Source organism: Hordeum vulgare, unplaced genomic scaffold (genome assembly GCF_904849725.1).
Source record: "Hordeum vulgare subsp. vulgare unplaced genomic scaffold, MorexV3_pseudomolecules_assembly, whole genome shotgun sequence".
NCBI classification, from domain to species: domain Eukaryota; kingdom Viridiplantae; phylum Streptophyta; class Magnoliopsida; order Poales; family Poaceae; genus Hordeum; species Hordeum vulgare.
This window is the reverse complement of record NW_025422511.1, coordinates 58,245-80,871: the sequence shown is the minus strand read 5'-3', so window position 1 is coordinate 80,871 and position 22,627 is coordinate 58,245. Positions and strand designations below refer to the sequence as shown.

Sequence of the window (22,627 nt, the reverse complement as noted above, 5' to 3'; positions counted from 1 at the left end):
ATAAAGACCCTCTTTAACCTGAATTCTAATTGATTGGATATCCCGCATAAGGAATCGAAGGAAGACGCGACGTTTTATTCCAGGGAATCCCCAACGAAAAATGCAAACTATTCCCTCTTTTCTATCGAATCGGTCATAACCACTACCTACATTCCACAAAATAGTACACCACAGGTAGGAGCTAATGAATAGGCCTGCGATTCCGTAGAAAGACATCACGACCCCCTGCGGAAAAAAAAGAATTTCTTGAGATGGAAGTATAGATATAATATTCTTACCAAGATAACTGGAAGTCCCAACCAATAAGAATCCTAGTGAACCTAGAAAAAGAATACAGGCCCAGAAAAAATTACTCCTTTTTCGAGAACCTTTTAGAAGTTCTACCCATATGTGTTCTGATCGCCAATTCATATTAGATATACTAAATCCAGCAGCGGTCGATTGAAATTGAGAGAATAAGCTAAATAATTTTGCCTTTACTTTTTTTGATTCTGAAATCGCCTTCAGCAACTAGTACTCCTGTGAAATAATAGGTTAGATACATTGACTTTCTATTCAAAAAATATTCGTTGATTCAATTAAAATAAATAAAAAAAAACTCGCTATACCAAGCTCTGCATATTCATGCATTTATGCTCGTAGCCTATATCTGCATCCATAGCCGTTTTTCATTTGTGTGTAGAAAGTGTGTGTAGAAAAAGTCACATACCCTACCATATTATATTACTTACACTAAAAAATACTAGACAATCTTTTTTTTTTGCACATAAAGAAATAAAGAAGTCATTGCAATTGCCGGAAATACTAAGCCTACTAAAGGCACGAAAATAGAAGGTAAGTTTAAATCCGTCATGGAATAGGTGTCTCAATTCAAATTTACTATTTCTATCTAGTCGAAAAATATCTTAAGATTCTTATGATATAATTAAGTATATCTATTATAAGGAATATTGACTATTGTATTTTTTTAGTTTGCAAAATATTCTGTAAAAAAAATGATAAGGATAATAAGAAAATTCCAAAAAAGGAGAACTAATTAAAAAGATTTTTTTTATTTTCCCATCCTCATGGCCTTTCTATCTTTCTAATCTAATTTGAAATTGGATTCAAAAGAAAGCGACTAGAATTTACTTCCTGCATACATACTTCTCTAGAAGCGCATACAATAATGCGTGGTAAAGGCAGAAAAATAGTATATTCAATCAAAATCAAAGGGCAAATTATCTTACCTACTATAGATCCCCTACTACCCTCTTAAGATCCCCTACTACCCTCTTAAGATCCCCCCTACTACCCTCTTAGACTTTTAAAGGCGATATACCACCCAAAGAAAGGGTATGAAAATGCCGGGTGGTGTTAGCTTTTCGACGAAGACCCGTCCTGTGCCGCGAAGTCCTGTTAGTAAGACCCCGCGCAATAATGGATTATAGAAGAATAGTATTCAAAATACTGCTCTGGACGCATATAGTAGCATTGCGATTCCTAATCTTTTTTATTTATGAATATGAACAGAAAAAATTCATTGTATCGTTGGGTCGGAGCGGAGGTTTGGTCCAGAAAAATTAGGAACAAAACGTCTACTCTACCACACTGAAGTCTATAGCGCTGTATTTCCACGAAAGTATAATTCTTACCATCAGGATACGCTCCTTTCAACGTCTCTCCGATGGGTCCAGGTTCTATGTCCAATCCCAAATCAAGGATTTCTCGCTCTTGATCGGAGTCATAAACTAAAACTACCTTTTTATCCTTTTTATTAAGGTTATAGAAAACTTCCTTATCTAGTTCTAGCATGTTGACTCACGATTACGCCTGTTAAAAGTTTCAAACGTCCTCTTTTTTGAAATTGAAAGAGAGTCTTATAAAAAGGTCTAACTTCCAAACTATGTCTTTTTTCATTCATTCTCCTTTAGTTTTTTTCTCTATCTAGAAGTGGAATAGAATAACCCGGTTGAAGGGTAATGATCATACGTCTGTAATGCATTGTACGGCCCAGAATAGGTCCTATTCTTCTACCTTTTCCAGGTAGTCGATGGCTATTCACAGCTACCACCTTAATCCAAAGAAGAGTTTGAACCAATGCTTTATTTCTGTCTTAGTGAATCCCGATTCGACATTAAAAGTATATTGATTCTTTCCCAATAAACGAAGACTTTTTTCTGTAAATACTGCGTATTTGATTCCATTATCATATGATACTACTATATTTTATTATTTTCTTTTTATTTCTTTATTGTATTATACCTTAATATATATATATATTCTAGATATATAGAATAGACGAATCTCGATTTGTCAAGTCTCATGATCATATCATGATCTATTTTTATTCGGCTCAATCTTTTTTATAAAAAAAAAGATTGAGCCGAGTTTAATTGCAATCAATTAGAAGAATAAAGAAGAATTACTGCATTTCATAACTTATTTTTTTCTCTTTTTATTTCGTTTATTTTTTTTTAGACCTTCTTATCGATAGTATCTACCGGCTCGAACTCGAATTTGATCGCCTTCCATACTTCACAAGCTGCGGCTAGTTCAGGACTCCATTTGCAAGCTGCTCGGATAATTTCATTACCTTCGCGAGCAAGATCACGCCCTTCGTTACGAGCTTGTACACAAGCTTCTAAAGCCACTCGATTAGCTGCTGCACCAGGTGCATTCCCCCAAGGATGTCCTAAAGTTCCTCCACCAAATTGTAATACAGAATCGTCCCCAAAGATTTCGGTCAGAGCTGGCATATGCCAAACATGAATACCACCTGAAGCTACCGGTATAACACCTGGCATGGATACCCAGTCCTGAGTGAAAAAGATACCGCGAGCACGATCTTTTTCAATAAAATCATCGCGCAATAAATCAACAAAACCTAAAGTCATTTCGCGTTCCCCTTCTAACTTACCTACTACTGTACCGGAGTGGATATGATCTCCCCCAGACATACGCAATGCTTTAGCTAATACACGGAAATGCATACCATGATTTTTCTGTCTATCAATAACTGCATGCATTGCACGGTGAATGTGAAGAAGTAAGCCATTGTCGCGGCAATAGTGAGCCAAAGTAGTATTTGCGGTGAATCCCCGGTTAAGTAGTCATGCATTACAATAGGAACCCCTAATTCTCTCGCAAATACAGCTCTCTTAATCATTTCTTCACATGTACCCGCAGTCGCATTCAAGTAATGCCCCTTGATTTCACCGGTTTCGGCCTGTGATTTATAAATAGCTTCGGCACAAAAGACAAAACGGTCTCTCCAGCGCATAAATGGTTGTGAGTTTACGTTTTCATCATCTTTGGTAAAATCAAGTCCACCACGTAGACACTCATAACACGCTCTACCATAATTTTTTGCGGATAATCCCAATTTTGGTTTAATAGTACATCCCAATAAAGGACGGCCATACTTGTTCAACTTATCTCTTTCAACTTGGATACCATGAGGCGGGCCTTGGAAAGTTTTTGAATAAGTAGGGGGAATTCGTAGATCCTCCAAACGTAGAGCACGTAGGGCTTTGAACCCAAATACGTTACCCACAATGGAAGTAAACATGTTAGTAACGGAACCCTCCTCAAATAGGTCTAATGGATAAGCTACATAACAGATCCATTGGCTGTCTTCCCCAGCAACAGGCTCGATGTGATAGCATCGTCCTTTGTAACGATCAAGACTGGTAAGTCCATCAGTCCAAACAGTTGTCCATGTACCAGTAGAAGATTCGGCAGCTACTGCAGCCCCTGCTTCTTCGGGCGGAACCCCAGGCTGAGGACTTACTCGGAATGCTGCCAAGATATCAGTATCCTTAGTTTCATACTCTGGGGTGTAGTAAGTCAATTTATAATCTTTAACACCAGCTTGAAATCCAACACCTGCTTTAGTTTCTGTTTGTGGTGACATAAGTCCCTCCCTACAACTCTTGAATTAAGAATTCTCACAATAACAGGGTCTACTCGATGTTAATTAGGCGTAAATGAAACTTTAGCAAAAATCTCGTAAAACAAAAAGGATATTCAATTAATATAATATCAACTCATTAAAGAAAATTGAGGGCATGCTTAGGTTAATGAATATGTTTCATTCATATATAATGCGTACACCCTGTGTATGTTCTATCCTATAGGAATTCCACTATAGGAATTCGATAGGAATTGAGTTGTTGTTATGGTAAGTTAACACGGTTCGTTATTAAACCATGGATTTGATTTACCAAATCCATCATTATTGTATACTCTTTGATAGGTATAGCGCAACCCAAATTAATCCCTAATCCTTATTTTACAAGTTCTTAATAGGTCTCTTTTCTTATTTGGAATGCAAATACCTAACTAAATACTAATAAAATTCTTTGTTGACAGCAATCTATGCTTCACAGTAGTATATATTTTGTATATCGAAGTCCTAGATAGGAAAGTAGAGTAGGCACAGATCCTCCACAAAAGGCAAAATGTATATGAAAAAAAGATTGATTGAACTTTCCAACGGACTCATTCCATGAGTAAACGATTGAATGGGATTCGCTTGGGCAACGAAATCAAGTCCTGGTCCCCTTTTCTCTCTTATTGAATTAACTAATTCATTTCCTTTTTACTTTTGGATTTTTTTTGATTTGATTTGGCATTATTCAACAATAAAAAAAGAAAAATTTCGACAAATTCCTTTTTTTTAATTATGTGATAATTATGAGAACCAATCCTACTACTTCTCGTCCCGGGGTTTCCACAAGTGAAGAAAAAAGTACAGGTCGTATCGATCAAATTATTGGACCCGTGCTGGATGTCACTTTTCCCCCGGGCAAGTTACCTTATATTTATAACGCTTTAGTAGTCCAGAGTAGAGACACTGCCGATAAGCAAATTAATGTGACTTGTGAGGTACAACAATTATTAGGAAATAATCGAGTTAGAGCTGTAGCTATGAGTGCTACGGACGGGTTGATGAGAGGAATGGAAGTGATTGACACGGGAGCTCCTCTCAGTGTTCCGGTCGGTGGAGCTACTCTCGGACGAATTTTCAACGTTCTTGGGGAGCCTGTTGACAATTTGGGTCCTGTAGATAGTAGTGCAACGTTCCCTATTCATAGATCTGCGCCTGCCTTTATCGAGTTAGATACGAAATTATCCATCTTTGAAACAGGTATTAAGGTCGTCGATCTTTTAGCTCCTTATCGACGTGGAGGAAAAATAGGACTATTTGGGGGGGCTGGAGTAGGTAAAACAGTACTGATCATGGAATTAATCAATAACATTGCTAAAGCTCATGGGGGCGTATCCGTATTCGGTGGAGTAGGGGAACGGACTCGTGAAGGAAATGATCTTTATATGGAAATGAAGGAATCCGGAGTAATTAATGAAAAAAATATTGAAGAATCAAAGGTAGCTCTAGTCTATGGCCAAATGAATGAACCACCGGGAGCTCGTATGAGAGTTGGTTTAACTGCCCTAACTATGGCAGAATATTTCCGAGATGTTAATAAGCAAGACGTGCTTTTATTTATCGATAATATCTTTCGTTTTGTTCAAGCAGGATCAGAGGTATCCGCTTTATTAGGGAGAATGCCCTCCGCAGTGGGTTATCAACCTACTCTTAGTACAGAAATGGGTTCTTTGCAAGAAAGAATTGCTTCTACTAAAAAGGGATCTATAACTTCGATTCAAGCAGTTTATGTACCTGCGGACGATTTGACCGACCCTGCCCCTGCCACAACATTTGCACATTTGGATGCTACTACCGTACTTTCCAGAGGATTAGCTTCCAAGGGTATTTATCCAGCAGTAGATCCTTTAGATTCAACATCAACTATGTTACAGCCTCGGATCGTTGGCAACGAACATTATGAAACTGCGCAAAGAGTTAAGGAAACTTTACAACGTTACAAAGAACTTCAGGACATTATCGCAATTCTTGGCTTGGATGAATTATCGGAAGAGGATCGTTTAACTGTAGCAAGAGCAAGAAAAATTGAGCGTTTCTTATCACAACCGTTCTTTGTGGCAGAAGTTTTTACTGGTTCTCCAGGAAAGTATGTTGCTCTTGCGGAAACTATTAGGGGATTTCAACTAATCCTTTCCGGAGAATTAGACGGCCTACCTGAACAGGCTTTTTATTTGGTGGGTAACATCGATGAAGCTAGCACGAAAGCTATAACCTTAGAAGAGGAGAACAAATCGCAGAAATGAAATTAAATCTTTATGTACTGACTCCTAAGCGAATTATTTGGGATTGTGAAGTGAAAGAAATCATTTTATCCACGAATAGTGGCCAAATTGGCGTATTACCAAACCACGCCCCTATTAACACAGCAGTAGATATGGGTCCTTTGAGAATACGCCTCCTCAACGACCAATGGTTAACGGCGGTTCTGTGGAGCGGTTTTGCGAGAATAGTTAATAATGAGATCATCATTTTAGGAAATGATGCGGAACTGGGTAGTGATATTGATCCGGAAGAAGCTCAAAAGGCACTTGAAATAGCCGAAGCTAACTTGAGTAAAGCTGAGGGTACGAAAGATTTGGTTGAAGCGAAGCTCGCTCTCAGACGAGCTAGGATACGAATCGAGGCTGTCAATTGGATTCCCCCATCCAATTGAAGACAATCCAGTGGTTTATAGTTGATACAAAGAAAAAGGGAAGAGGGGTAGAAAAAGTTATTAGATAGCGAAGCGAAGTAAGTCCAATGCTATCTAGTAATTTTTCTACCTACTTACCTACTATTGGATTTGAACCAATGACTCCCGCCGTATGAAAGCAATACTCTAACCACTGAGTTAAGTAGGCAATTTATCACCACAAAGGAAGACCCATTACTTCGATCGATTATATATTGAATCCCTTTTCTAAGCAATACCGCTCTGTTATTGGTCTGTTATATACTAAATACTAAACTAAATACTAAACAGATACAGATCAAAGGGATATCCTCTGGCATTAGAAAATATTCATCTTGACAAGAAATTCTCTATATGTTAAGATATCTCTGATAAGGGCTATAGCTCAGTTCGGTAGAGCAACTCGTTTACACGTGCGCCAATGCTTTTCAAAGGAGCTTATTATGCAATGAACATAATCGATCTTATTGCAAAATCAATGTCTTACTTCATAGATTCGAGAGAATAGGAGAACAGTAGCCTGACAAACAGTCGGTTCAGTCCGATTCAGGTGCCAATTCAGGTGCCTAATCAAATAGAACCCTTATGGATTTGCTAGTTGATAAGGTAAATATCCAGCCCACTAAATGCTAGGCGTAATGAGGATAAGGGCCTCCAAAAAACTTCTTTTCGTTCTATGAACTTTAAGGTGTATGAAGTCTCATAGTTAACTCTTGCAGTGGAACGATAGAGACTCCATTTCACTTAGGTTGATTTAATTTAGACCAGAGGCAGACCTAAGTCAAGGTAATCCTCCTTTGAAACACTTTGGTATTGCTCCTAGATAGATCATAATACAAAAAATCAATCAGAGCACAGGGAGCCATCTCATTATCTTTCCGTAAAGAAAAACTATGGTGGACTAACTGATCTTTAAATCAGTTTATGAAAGAGCCCAATGCAAAAAAATGCATGTTGGGTCTTTGAAACAGTTCAAATCATTTCGATAATAATCCGTTTGATCTGTTTTACCGAGAAGGTCTACGGTTCGAATCCGTATAGCCCTAATATGCCCTTTTTTCTATTTTAGGATCTCTATCCTATGTTTTCTTTAGTTTAGTATAGTTTTCATTTTCGCATTAGTATTTGTTTATAGACTGGATAGGCGCCTGCGACATAGAATAGAGATAAAAGCATTACCAAAGGCTCATTCATCGAAAATCAAAATCATACAGACAGGAAAAGAAAAACGAAAAATAGAAAAAATAAAGTAAAGAGTAAATAAGAAAACAGAATATTCTGTCTCATAGTTCTGAAATAGAGTTCTTTATTTTTATTTTTATAGTATTACTTCTCATTATACTGCATAGATTAGTCCTACTATCTTAATTAGGTTCTAATTATTCTAATTAGTAGTATTCTCATTTTTATTTAATAGTCTCTTATTATTATTAAATAGTAAATAAAGGATAGAGCTATTCTTTTTTTATAGAGATTCTAGAGAAAGCGAGACAAAGTGAAACGATAAAGTTTTCTTTATATAAGAATTAGATCTACATACACCATATCTAAATAGAATGGAAATCCAAAAGAAAGGGAGTTGGGATTCCATTGGATGAATCTTTAAAGAAGATGCAGCACAGAGGAAACAAAGGCTAAACTAAGCGCTTTTGTTTGAACAAAAAAGATTCTTGTTTCACCGAGGAAAAGAGAGAAGTTCTGGATAAATTGACAATGCTGAATTGAATTGACTAATTTAAGTTCCGCCTATTCCACATTAATGGGAGTACATTATGTTTCTGCTTCACGAATATGATATTTTTTGGACATTTCTAATAATAGCAAGCCTTATTCCTATTTTGGCATTTTCGATTTCAGGGCTTTTAGCCCCGGTTAGTGAAGGACCAGAGAAGCTTTCTAGTTATGAATCGGGTATAGAACCCATGGGAGGGGCTTGGGTACAATTCCGAATACGCTATTATATGTTTGCGCTCGTTTTTGTTGTTTTTGATGTGGAAACCGTCTTTCTATACCCTTGGGCAATGAGTTTCGACGTATTGGGTGTATCCGTTTTTATCGAAGCTTTGATTTTCGTGCTTATCTTAGTTGTCGGTTTAGTTTATGCATGGCGAAAAGGAGCCTTGGAATGGTCTTAACTGAATATTTAGACAAAAAAAAAGAAGGAAAAGATTCTATTGAGACAGTTATGAATTTGATTGAGTTTCCCTTACTTGACCAAACAAGTTCCAATTCTGTTATTTCAACTACACTAAATGATCTTTCGAATTGGTCAAGACTCTCCAGTTTATGGCCCCTTCTATACGGTACCAGTTGTTGTTTCATTGAATTTGCTTCATTAATAGGTTCACGATTCGATTTTGATCGTTATGGATTGGTACCAAGATCAAGTCCTAGGCAAGCAGACCTAATTTTAACAGCCGGTACGGTAACAATGAAAATGGCTCCGTCTTTAGTGAGATTATACGAGCAAATGCCTGAACCAAAATACGTCATTGCTATGGGAGCCTGTACTATTACAGGGGGAATGTTCAGTACGGATTCCTATAGTACTGTTCGGGGAGTTGATAAGTTAATTCCTGTGGATGTCTACTTGCCGGGCTGCCCTCCTAAACCGGAGGCAGTTATAGATGCCCTAACAAAACTTCGTAAGAAGATATCGCGAGAAATAGTTGAGGATCGAACTCTATCTCAAAATAAAAAAAGATGTTTTACTACCAGTCACAAGCTTTATGTTAGGCGCAGTACTCATACAGGAACTTATGAGCAAGAATTGCTCTATCAATCACCATCGACATTAGATATATCTTCTGAAACTTTTTTAAAATCCAAAAGTCCAGTACCTTCCTACAAATTAGTGAATTAGGAGGGGGGGGCTCTTTTGTGTAGAAAAAGAAAAAGCAGAGCAATCTTTCAAACTTGCATCCGAAATGGGAAATATTTATACAAAGAGGGAGAGATGAAGACAATGCAGCAGGGTTGGTTATCTAATTGGCTAGTCAAACATGAGGTGGTTCATAGATCTTTGGGCTTTGATCACCGAGGAATAGAGACTTTACAAATAAAAGCAGGGGATTGGGATTCCATTGCTGTCATTTTATATGTATATGGTTATAATTATTTACGCTCCCAATGTGCTTATGATGTAGCACCCGGTGGATCTTTAGCTAGCGTGTATCATCTTACAAGAATACAATACGGTATAGATAATCCAGAAGAAGTCTGCATAAAAGTCTTTGCCCAAAAGGATAATCCTAGAATTCCGTCTGTCTTCTGGATTTGGAGAAGTGCCGATTTTCAAGAACGCGAATCTTATGATATGGTGGGAATCTCTTATGATAATCATCCGCGCCTTAAACGTATCCTAATGCCTGAAAGTTGGATAGGCTGGCCCTTACGTAAGGACTATATAACCCCCAATTTTTATGAAATACAAGATGCTCATTGAATGATAAGAAATTCGTGCTCACTTATACAACACAACTCCAGATTTTATTCAAGTCAAGGAATATTTTTAGGTTCTTTTCCTAGATGAAACGGAATACCTATTTATAATTAATTCCTATTATACAAAAGCATTCCAGATAGACTGAGCCAAAAAAGGGTTTCATTTGGATTCCCCTATTTTGAAAATCACATATTAATTTCCTTCATATGAACAGAAAAATAGGATGACTCAAAGAAGTTCTCTACCAGGAACTTTGTATCGCGCACATGACTTAGCACAACTAGGAAAATAAGATAAGATAAAGATAAGCAAGACTAAAAAAATATTCGTCGGAATAGTGGAATACAAAATAAAGAAACGCAAAAAAATAAAGGGGAACCTAATCTCACCCCCTTCCTTATCATAAAGAAAGGGTATATTTTAAAACTTCTCTAAAAAGAAGTGCCTCTATATTTATATTATAGATTTATCCACTTAGATGAATAAATCATACTCTATCTATATTATATATTATTAATAAATATGTATCACAATCCATCTCGAGGTATTTGGATCAATACCTATTCGGTGGATCTTTTTTTTTCTCTGCCAGGAACCAGATTTGAACTGGTGACACGAGGATTTTCAGTCCTCTGCTCTACCAACTGAGCTATCCTGACCTTTTCTTGTGCATCATCCTAGTAGAGTATTTGTATCTATGTCAATTAAAAGGACTAAAAAATCAATTAAAGTATTTCAAATTCAAAATTTGAAAGGGGGGGGGTAGCCCTATGCATTGTGCATGGTTTACTTAAATAATACTTAAAAATAGAGTGAATAACCAAGATTTCTTGCCGATACTCTAATAAAAAAGAAATCTATTCAATGAATAGGATAAGATCCATTGAGTTCTCTTCGCATTCCTTTCCTTTGTGAAAGAGTAGAATGAGAAAGCTAATGAATCTTAAACCCATTGATAAAAAGAAAAAAAAAGAGGATTTGGGGATAGAGGGACTTGAACCCTCACAACTTAAAAAGTCGACGGATTTTCCTTTTACTAGAAATTTCATTGTTGTCAGTATTGACATGTAGAATGGGACTCTCTCTTTGTCCTCGTCCGATTAATCCACTTTCTTTTTAAAAGTTCTCAAAACTTTGAATTTGAATTGAAGAATTTGATTATTCAATATTCGAATGGAGTGGATTCACAATAATTCAAAATAAAATTATGATATGAGTTTTTTATTTCATAATCATTTCGAATTTTATTTTGAAATTTTAAAAAAGATAAAGAACCTATATTATAATATGAGTTCTGTGATTAATCGTTTGCTATGTCAGTATCTATACGTGTTTATTAAATGTATAAAGTATAAAACCCCTCTTTCTCTAATTTAGAATTAGAAGGAATTCCACTAACAACACAACGTAATTAACTCGATTCGTTAGAACAGCTTCCATTGAGTCTCTGCACCTATCCTTTTCCTTTGTATTCTAGTTCGAGAATCCCTTCTCAAAACACGGATTTGGCTCAGGATTGCCCTTTTTTAATTCCAGGGTTTCTCTGAATTTGGAAGTTACCACTTAGCAGGTTTCCATACCAAGGCTCAATACAATCAAGTCCGTAGCGTCTACCGATTTCGCCATATCCCCACTTCCCTCTTCTTTGAGACCAGGATTCCTTGTGTAATTTCATCCATCTCTTAGTTTTTTTTTTGAATCATTGAGTTCATCACTCAACGTAGTCTAGCAGTTCAGTTCGACTCTATTTGAGAGACCCCGCTTGCTTATTGCAATTCTGAATTACATTGATTCTATCCTTGATGTATTTGCAATTCAATCCGAATCAATATATCCAAAACTTTTTATCTCCCCCACCTCCCGTCTTACTTTTTTATAGTATTCGAAATTATACTATAACGCTGGATATTTATTCTTTTTTTCTAATCAGAATTATCAATTTTATTTACTCTGACTTTATGTTCCCCTTAGTGAAATATTAATCCTCAAATTATTAACAAATAATAAAGTCTATAATGATCGAATGAAAATACCCATAAAGTCTATAATTTTCTTTTTAAATATCCTATAGTTAAGCATATCAAGCTAACTTTATCTTTAAGAAGTTTTAGTATTTTTTTATTTAGTATTTTTTTATAAGTAGAACTTCAAATTTAGAACTAGTTAATAGCTAAGAGTAATAACTAATATCTGAGATTTTACGGATTTCCTATACTATACCTATTTCTATTTGTTACACTATTTCCGTTATGTAAGCCCACTTAGCTCAGAGGTTAGAGCATCGCATTTGTAATGCGAGGGTCATCGGTTCAAATCCGATAGTCGGCTTTTTTTTTCTCTATCGATGTTCTACGAACAAGAATCTCTTTTTTTCCGAATTAAATGGAGAATCCAGGATCTTTTATGTTTTTTACCTTACTATTTTGCTAGATACAAAACAATAAAATAAATAATATATATACAAAAAATACAAAAAATACAGATTTTGATGAAATTCCATTTTTTGTGGTACTTTAGTTGATTTTACTCTGTTTATCCTGTAGTTTAATTCAGTTTTAATTTCGATGTATTCTGTAATGTAAATACAATGAAATTAATTGTGTAAAATGAAATTTCAATAAAAAAAAGGAGTCTTCATGTCCCGTTATCGAGGACCTCGTTTAAAAAAAATACGCCGTTTGGGAGCTTTACCAGGACTCACTAGAAAAACACCTAAATCCGGAAGTAATCTTAAAAAAAAATTCAATTCTGGGAAAAAGGAGCAATATCGTATTCGTCTTCAAGAAAAACAGAAATTGCGTTTTCATTATGGTCTGACAGAACGACAATTACTTAGATATGTACATATCGCTGGAAAAGCAAAAAGGTCAACAGGCCAGGTTTTACTACAATTACTTGAAATGCGTTTGGATAATATCCTTTTTCGATTGGGTATGGCTTCAACCATTCCTGGGGCCCGCCAATTAGTCAACCATAGACATATTTTAGTTAATGGCCGTATAGTCAATATACCAAGTTTTCGTTGCAAACCCCGAGATATTATTACTACGAAAGATAACCAAAGATCAAAAGGTCTGGTTCAAAATTATATTGCTTCATCGGACCCGGGGAAATTGCCAAGCCATTTGACGATTGACACATTGGAATATAAAGGACTAGTAAATAAAATCCTAGATAGGAAGTGGGTCGGTCTCAAAATAAATGAGTTGTTAGTTGTAGAATATTACTCTCGTCAGACTTGAACTTAATGAAAAAAGGAAAGGTTCATAGAATTTTCTTCCCCTTCCCCTTTCCCCGAACTAAATAGCCCTAAGACCATTACCATTAATTCGTATTTTCCCATCAACTAGCTAAAATTGATTAACCCTAGGATTAGGATCCTTTTTGCTTTTTTCCTCTATGTTTACATACCACAGTAATTTGCTATAGAGAATTTTTAATTTCTATTAAATAAAAATAAGATAATATAAGATATTATTACTGGAATAAATTGCTATTTGATTTGATACATTGTGATCCTTAACGTTGATGAATTAAGAAAAACGGAAAGAGAGGGATTCGAACCCTCGGTAAACAAAAGTCTACATAGCAGTTCCAATGCTACGCCTTGAACCGCTCGGCCATCTTTCCTACATAACTTATTATGGAAAATAAACTGAGTGAATAGCGAGTTTTCTTATTCCTGCAGTACAGGTACAACCGCAACCGCTCGGGGGTTCCCTAGTTCTATTGGAAAAATTCCTTTTGATCTAGGTGGAAGGATACAGGATTTTTTACTAGAAATTGCGCTCGCTATAAAATAAAAGTTTTAATTTAGGTTTTCCCGCAACTAAAGAAAAAGAGAATGCAAGAATTCTTCTTATTGCATAATAAAATAAAGAAACCTTAGAATTCCGTTTGCATAAGATACGCTACACCATTGAAATCAAAAATAGAGTATGAGACAATTAATAACTTTGAAAACACGAAATAGTTGATGACATAAGTTGTTGTTCAGAAATAGGAAAGTGGAATGAAATCCAGTCTTAGTCAAATATTGCATATCTCTTCGTGTCCAAGCAGAAGGAAAAGGATACAATTTGAGCTGAGCGGAAAATCCATATCTCTCTTATCCATTTAAAACATATGGATTTAGAGCATATGGATCAATCTATTTATAATTATAAGAATCGAATGTGTTTGTTTTTATGTTATTTTGTGAAGGAATGAAAACAATTCTATATAGAATGGCTTGGGAATTATGCCTAGATCCCGTGTAAATGGAAATTTCATTGATAAGACCTTCTCAATTATAGCCAATATTTTATTGCGAATAATTCCGACAACCTCAGGAGAAAAAAAGGCATTTACTTATTATAGAGATGGTGCGATTTGACTCTTTTTTTTTTTGCTTTTTTTTAGACCTACCTATACCTCAGTCTTAGGAAAAAGAAAAGGGGTTGGCATAGAGAGAACCAAATTTGTAAAGCAAGCAAACCCACGCTTCGGGAAGGTGAGGCGAACTAACAATTCCTTCCGTCGTGTATCCTCGATTGATGCGGCTTCAGATACTTCAATTGTAGATTTGAGTATTGAGCGAAAGGTTACACCTACAGGATATGGTATGGTATGGATTACAGGCCACTCTATTAGTATCCGTAGGCAGCATAGGGGAGAAAAGCACTACACCTAGAAATAGGAATCAACAAGAGAAAAACTTTGGTAGAAATTACCCCTTTCCTGATCGGTATCAGGGCTGGGAAGAATGGTTGGGATAACAAACAACCATCAGGTTTGTACTTTGGATACCCCTATAACCATCAAAGATCGTTGAAGTAGCTAATTCCTCTAAATAGGAGGCGTTGAGAACAAAGAAATTATTGGAGCTATCGTTTTCCTCTAGCATTAATAGAATTCATTGGTGTTAAGAAAAACCTCTTGTGGGAAGGTTGGCTAGAGATTTCTTGGAAAAATACCAGCCCCTTTCGGTTCATAATGAGACGGGACTAATTCTATTTTGATTCTATAGATTAAGATTATTTCGCTTAGTACTATTATGTACAGAAGGGAGGAGCCGTATGAGATGAAAACCTCATGTACGGTTTTGGAACGGAGATTTTTTGAATAGAATGAACGACCGTAACGGATGTTGGCTCAATCCGAAGGAAATTATGCGGAAGCTTTGCAAAATTATTATGAAGCTACGCGACTAGAAATCGATCCCTATGATCGAAGTTATATACTCTATAACATAGGCCTTATACACACAAGCAATGGAGAGCATACAAAGGCTTTGGAATATTATTTCCGGGCACTAGAACGAAACCCCTTCTTACCGCAAGCTTTTAATAATATGGCCGTGATCTGTCATTACGTGCGACTATCTCCACTATAGAAAGACAAAAAAAGAGAGGATCAAATTTTCTAGTAAATACTGGAAAAAAGGGCTTTCTACATAGGGATCGTAAAAACAACGATTTTTCCCTATCAGCTGTAGGAAGGAAGGACACTTCACGAGAATCAAAAAACGAAGAAAGTATGGCCTATACTACTACTCTATGGATAAAGTTTCTCAAATTGATAGAGAAAGCACCGTAAAGATCAATTAGTGAGCGACTGGGTCGATACAACTAAAAAAAACTGCTTACTTATCCCATGATATGGGGCAAAATTTAGGAATCCGCTTATGTAATAGAGCCGATCCACTAAGGGATTAAGCAGCGGTGTAGTATCAGATCCCAAAGATAGTAAGTTCTTTTTTCTTTCTTATGGAAAAAAGTCTTTTTCAAGGATTCTATAGAGATTTCATATATGAAACCGGGATAGTTACCTTTCAGAAAATTTGAACGAAGGCTCTATATCTATCTATGCTTCATTCTTCTGAAGGTGGGAAAAAAGATCAAACTAATTATTGAGAAAAATTAGGGTTTGAAACTTAGGTAATTAATTTCTTCTGCTTAACACAAGAACAAATTGGATCGATTTTTGATAAATCGAATTCAGTTAAGATAGGGGAAATTAAGATAGCAATTTCTGAGCCGTATGAGGTAGGAAACTCTCAAGTACGGTTCTAAGGGAAGGAACTGCCTATTCCGACCGAGGAGAACAGGCCATTCTAGAGGGTGATTCGGAAATTGCGGAAGCTTGGTTTGATCAAGCTGCTGAATATTGGAAACAAGCTATAGCGCTTACTCCGGGAAATTATATTGAAGCACAAAACTGGTTGAAGATTACGAAGCGCTTTGAATTTGAATAAGACCATGCTCCTTTTTTTTCCTAAAATGGATGGTTTGGTTGTTGATCCATTAATCAAATAAATTAGGTCGTAAGATCGAATCAAGAATTTCATTATATCCATTTCTTATACCTTCTATTTTATAAGATATTTCATAAGAATAAACCATAGGGATAGGGTCTAGAATAGAAGTAATAAAGTGAATAAAAAAAAGGGGGCCAATCTAAATATTGCTAATATATTAGAACCATCTTATTAATAATTCTAATGAGTTATCTTGGAATTTAGAATCAAATAAAAAATAAAAAACCCTATATTATGCTCAAGGAAAGTAGATATAGATAGGAGCTTATGCCCTAAAAAAAAATACACTAGTTTCTTAAATTTAAAATAAAAAAGATTTTTTCTTACGCCGAGAAATATTTGTTTTTTCAAGATAAACAATGTCCGTTAGGCACCTAACCTTTATGTCATAATAGATCCGAACACTTGCCTCGGATTGACTTTAATATATAATTGCTCCAGTGAATAACTAAAAAAAAAGAAGGGTGGTAGTATAGTAAAGAAAAGAACTAATCACAATATCTATCTTTCAAAATCTATCTTTCAAAATCTATCTTTCAAAGATTCACTAAAAAAAAAGACAGTTGGCGGGTCTCTTTGTATGTCTTGTCCGGAAAGAGGAGGAGTTAATGATTATTCGTTCGCCGGAACCAGAAGTAAAAATTGTTGTGGATAGGGATCCTGTAAAAACATCTTTTGAGGAATGGGCGAGACCCGGCCATTTCTCAAGAACACTAGCTAAGGGCCCTGATACTACCACTTGGATCTGGAACCTACATGCTGATGCTCACGATTTCGATAGTCATACTGGTGATTTGGAGGAGATTTCTAGAAAAGTTTTTAGTGCTCATTTCGGGCAACTTTCCATTATCTTTCTTTGGTTGAGTGGCATGTACTTTCATGGTGCCCGTTTTTCCAATTATGAAGCATGGCTAAGTGATCCTACTCACATTGGACCCAGTGCTCAGGTAGTTTGGCCTATAGTAGGGCAAGAAATATTGAATGGTGATGTAGGTGGGGGTTTCCGAGGAATCCAAATAACCTCTGGTTTTTTTCAGCTTTGGCGAGCATCTGGAATAACTAGTGAATTACAACTCTATTGTACTGCAATTGGTGCATTGGTTTTTGCAGCGTTAATGCTTTTTGCTGGTTGGTTCCATTATCACAAAGCCGCTCCCAAATTGGCCTGGTTCCAAGATGTAGAATCCATGTTGAATCACCACTTAGCGGGATTATTAGGACTTGGGTCTCTTTCTTGGGCGGGACACCAAATTCATGTATCTTTACCAATTAACCAATTTCTTGACGCTGGGGTGGATCCTAAAGAGATACCACTTCCTCATGAATTTATCTTGAATCGGGACCTTTTGGCTCAACTTTATCCTAGTTTTGCCGAAGGAGCAACCCCTTTTTTCACTTTAAATTGGTCCAAATACGCAGAATTTCTGACTTTTCGTGGAGGACTAGATCCAGTAACCGGTGGTCTCTGGCTGACCGATATTGCACACCATCATTTAGCTATTGCTATTCTTTTCCTAATCGCAGGTCATATGTATAGGACCAACTGGGGTATTGGCCATGGACTTAAAGATATTTTGGAGGCTCACAAGGGCCCATTTACAGGACAAGGCCATAAGGGTCTTTATGAAATCTTAACAACGTCATGGCATGCTCAATTATCTCTTAACCTAGCTATGCTAGGCTCTACAACCATTGTTGTAGCTCATCATATGTATTCTATGCCTCCCTATCCATACCTAGCTACTGACTATGGTACACAACTTTCCTTGTTCACACACCACATGTGGATTGGCGGATTTCTAATAGTCGGTGCTGCTGCACATGCAGCAATTTTTATGGTAAGAGACTATGATCCAACTACTCGATACAACGATCTATTAGATCGCGTCCTTAGACACCGCGATGCAATCATATCCCACCTTAACTGGGTATGTATATTTCTAGGTTTTCACAGTTTTGGCTTGTACATTCATAATGATACCATGAGTGCTTTAGGCCGTCCACAAGATATGTTTTCGGATACCGCCATACAATTACAACCTATCTTTGCTCAATGGGTACAAAATATCCATGCTACTGCGCCTGGCGTAACAGCTCCTGGTGCAACAACAAGTACTAGCTTAACGTGGGGAGGCGGCGAGTTAGTAGCAGTAGGTGGCAAAGTGGCTTTGTTACCGATTCCATTAGGAACCGCAGATTTTTTAGTCCATCACATTCATGCATTTACCATACATGTGACTGTATTAATACTTTTGAAAGGTGTTTTATTTGCTCGGAGTTCCCGTTTGATACCCGATAAAGCAAATCTAGGTTTTCGCTTTCCTTGCGATGGGCCTGGCCGAGGGGGAACATGTCAAGTATCTGCTTGGGATCATGTTTTCTTAGGTTTATTCTGGATGTACAATGCAATTTCGGTAGTCATTTTCCATTTCAGTTGGAAAATGCAGTCGGATGTTTGGGGTACCATAAGTGATCAAGGGGTGGTAACTCATATTACAGGGGGAAACTTTGCACAGAGTTCCATTACGATTAATGGGTGGCTTCGAGATTTCTTGTGGGCACAGGCATCGCAAGTCATTCAGTCTTATGGTTCTTCATTATCTGCATATGGTCTTTTTTTCTTAGGTGCTCATTTTGTCTGGGCCTTCAGTTTAATGTTTTTATTCAGCGGCCGTGGTTATTGGCAAGAACTCATTGAATCTATCGTTTGGGCTCATAACAAATTAAAAGTTGCTCCTGCTACTCAGCCTAGAGCCTTGAGCATTATACAAGGACGTGCTGTAGGAGTAACCCATTACCTTCTGGGTGGAATTGCCACGACATGGGCATTCTTCTTAGCGAGAATTATTGCAGTAGGATAGTGGCTAGGAGGATTTGAAAGGCATTATGGAATTAAGATTTCCCAGGTTTAGCCAAGGCTTAGCTCAGGACCCCACTACTCGTCGTATTTGGTTTGGTATTGCTACCGCACATGATTTCGAAAGTCATGATGATATTACTGAAGAACGTCTTTATCAGAACATTTTTGCTTCTCACTTTGGGCAATTAGCAATAATCTTTCTATGGACGTCCGGAAATCTGTTTCATGTAGCTTGGCAAGGAAATTTTGAATCATGGATACAGGATCCTTTACACGTAAGACCTATTGCTCATGCGATTTGGGATCCTCATTTTGGTCAACCCGCTGTGGAAGCCTTTACTCGAGGAGGTGCTGCTGGTCCAGTGAATATTGCTTATTCTGGGGTTTATCAGTGGTGGTATACAATAGGATTACGCACCAATGAAGATCTTTATACTGGAGCTCTTTTTCTATTATTTCTTTCTACGCTGTCCTTAATAGCGAGTTGGTTACATCTACAACCCAAATGGAAACCAAGCCTTTCGTGGTTCAAAAACGCGGAATCTCGTCTCAATCATCATTTGTCAGGACTTTTCGGGGTAAGTTCTTTGGCTTGGACAGGACATTTAGTTCATGTTGCTATTCCCGCATCCAGGGGGGAGTACGTTCGATGGAATAATTTCTTAGATGTATTACCCTATCCCCAGGGGTTGGGACCCCTTTTGACGGGTCAGTGGAATCTTTATGCCCAAAACCCTGATTCGAGTAATCATTTATTTGGTACCGCTCAAGGAGCGGGAACTGCCATTCTAACTCTTCTTGGGGGATTCCATCCACAAACACAAAGTTTGTGGCTGACTGATATGGCTCACCATCATTTAGCTATTGCATTTATTTTTCTCATTGCCGGTCACATGTATCGAACTAACTTCGGAATTGGGCACAGTATTAAAGATCTTTTAGAAGCGCATACTCCTCCGGGGGGTCGATTAGGGCGTGGGCATAAGGGCCTTTATGACACAATCAACAATTCGATTCATTTTCAGTTAGGTCTTGCTCTAGCTTCTTTAGGGGTTATTACTTCCTTAGTAGCTCAACATATGTACTCTTTACCTCCTTATGCATTCATAGCACAAGACTTTACTACTCAAGCTGCTTTATATACTCATCACCAATATATTGCGGGGTTCATCATGACAGGGGCTTTTGCTCATGGAGCTATTTTTTTCATTAGGGATTACAATCCGGAACAGAATGAGGATAATGTATTGGCAAGAATGTTAGACCATAAAGAAGCTATCATATCTCATTTAAGTTGGGCTAGCCTCTTTCTAGGATTCCATACCTTGGGCCTTTATGTTCATAACGACGTCATGCTTGCTTTTGGTACTCCAGAAAAGCAAATCTTGATCGAACCTATATTTGCCCAATGGATACAATCTGCTCATGGCAAGACGACATATGGGTTCGATATACTCTTATCTTCAACGAATGGCCCCGCTTTCAATGCGGGTCGAAGCCTATGGTTGCCCGGATGGTTGAATGCTGTTAATGAGAATAGTAATTCGCTTTTCTTAACAATAGGACCTGGGGATTTCTTGGTTCATCATGCTATTGCTCTAGGTTTGCATACAACTACATTGATTTTAGTAAAGGGCGCTTTAGACGCACGCGGTTCCAAATTAATGCCGGATAAAAAGGATTTTGGGTATAGTTTTCCTTGTGACGGCCCAGGGCGCGGCGGTACTTGTGATATTTCTGCTTGGGACGCATTTTATTTGGCAGTTTTCTGGATGTTAAATACCATTGGGTGGGTTACTTTTTATTGGCATTGGAAACATATCACATTATGGCAGGGCAACGTTTCACAATTTAATGAATCCTCCACTTATTTGATGGGATGGTTAAGAGATTACCTATGGTTAAACTCTTCACAACTTATCAATGGATATAATCCTTTTGGGATGAATAGTTTATCGGTATGGGCTTGGATGTTCTTATTTGGACATCTTGTTTGGGCTACTGGATTTATGTTCTTAATTTCTTGGCGGGGGTATTGGCAGGAATTAATTGAGACTTTAGCATGGGCTCATGAACGCACACCTTTAGCTAATTTAATTCGCTGGAGAGATAAGCCTGTGGCTCTTTCCATTGTGCAAGCAAGATTGGTTGGATTAGCTCACTTTTCCGTGGGTTATATATTCACTTATGCAGCTTTCTTGATTGCCTCAACATCAGGCAAGTTTGGTTAATTTAGTTTGTTTTTTTGTACTGTATCAGCACCTAGTTCATTACTCTTGATAGAGAGGGAGGATCCGCCTTCTTAAATTTCTTTTTCTATTTATTTTTCCATCTAGGATTAGAACCGTATACTTGATAATAATAGCAACGGCACATTATGGCAAAAAAGAGTTTGATTCAGAGGGAGAAGAAGCGGCAGAAATTAGAACAGAAATATCATTTGATTCGTCAATCTTTAAAAAAAAAGATAAGAAGCAAAGTTTCTCCCTTGAGTTTGAGTGAAAAAACGAAAATGCGAGAAAAATTGCAATCCCTACCGCGTAATAGTGCACCTACACGCCTTCATCGACGTTGTTTTTTGACCGGAAGACCTAGAGCTAACTATCGACATTTTGGGCTATCCGGACACGTACTTCGAGAAATGGTTTATGAATGTTTATTACCGGGTGCAACAAGATCCAGTTGGTAAGGATAAAATACCCTTTCGTATTTGTATGGATTTCTGGAATTGATAATCATAGAGGAGCCCTCTTTACCATTCTGTATAAATGGACTATTCTATTTGTATAGATATGGTAGAGGGACGTATCGAACCCTCTTTTATCCACTAGTTACCCCTCTTTAGTTTAAGAGTATAGAGCAGTTTGGTAGCTCATAAGTCTCATAACCTTGGGGTTGCGGGTTCGATTCCCACTACCGGCCCCATACTCCTTCTTTAATGATATATGCATGATATATACATCATCCATTTGTATCTGGATTTTTTGATTTCCTAAAAGAGTTTTGGTCTAACAGTTTTTTCTCGGAAGAAGACAACAAATAAAAGAAAGAATAAAAGAAAGAATAAAATACGAAAGAAAAGCGTCCATTGTCTAATGGATAGGACAGAGGTCTTCTAAACCTTTGGTATAGGTTCAAATCCTATTGGACGCAATCTTATTTCTATCTATTCTTTAAATAACTATACTAAACTAAAAACAAAGAAAACTTTTTTGCATGATTCAAATAACAAGAGTAGACATGCAAAATAACAAGAGTAGATATGCCAAATTTATTTGTTACTGAAGGGAAAACCGTTCCAGCTGTTCCTGAATAGCTTCCTTCAAAAGGATTTCCGCTTGCTCGGTGAATGTCTTGCTAGAAGATATAATTTCTTGGAATTGAGGTTTAGTATCTTTTAGGTGTTTACGTAACTCATCCAG

The 22,627-nt window shown here is 37.1% G+C and overlaps 1 protein-coding gene, 4 non-coding genes and 1 pseudogene across 6 annotated transcripts; 3 read left to right on the top strand and 3 right to left on the bottom strand.

The window, feature by feature from the left end:
* Positions 1-2,352: 2,352 nt before the first annotated feature.
* LOC123418528 lies at positions 2,353-4,207 on the bottom strand (annotated as a pseudogene). The gene has a single exon (XR_006617807.1). The product of XR_006617807.1 is annotated as a ribulose bisphosphate carboxylase large chain-like (transcript).
* Positions 4,208-4,296: 89 nt separating this feature from the next.
* Positions 4,297-13,881, top strand: LOC123418527 (ATP synthase subunit beta, chloroplastic). The gene has a single exon (XM_045107018.1). It carries the CDS (start codon positions 4,678-4,680, stop codon positions 6,172-6,174), a length of 1,497 nt encoding a protein of 498 aa, XP_044962953.1. The 5' UTR covers positions 4,297-4,677; the 3' UTR covers positions 6,175-13,881.
* TRNAF-GAA lies at positions 10,634-10,706 on the bottom strand. The gene has a single exon. It is a non-coding gene; the product is annotated as a tRNA-Phe (tRNA).
* Positions 12,303-12,375, top strand: TRNAT-UGU. The gene has a single exon. It is a non-coding gene; the product is annotated as a tRNA-Thr (tRNA).
* On the bottom strand, positions 13,591-13,677 carry TRNAS-GGA. Its single transcript has one exon. It is a non-coding gene; the product is annotated as a tRNA-Ser (tRNA).
* Positions 13,882-22,286: 8,405 nt separating the features above from the next.
* Positions 22,287-22,358, top strand: TRNAR-UCU. Its single transcript has one exon. It is a non-coding gene; the product is annotated as a tRNA-Arg (tRNA).
* The last annotated feature ends 269 nt before the right edge of the window (positions 22,359-22,627 follow it).

Coding starts and splice junctions, on each gene's coding strand:
- LOC123418527 (XM_045107018.1), top strand. CDS start 4,678: ATGAGAACCAATCCTACTACTTCTCGTCCCGGGGTTTCCACAAGTGAA.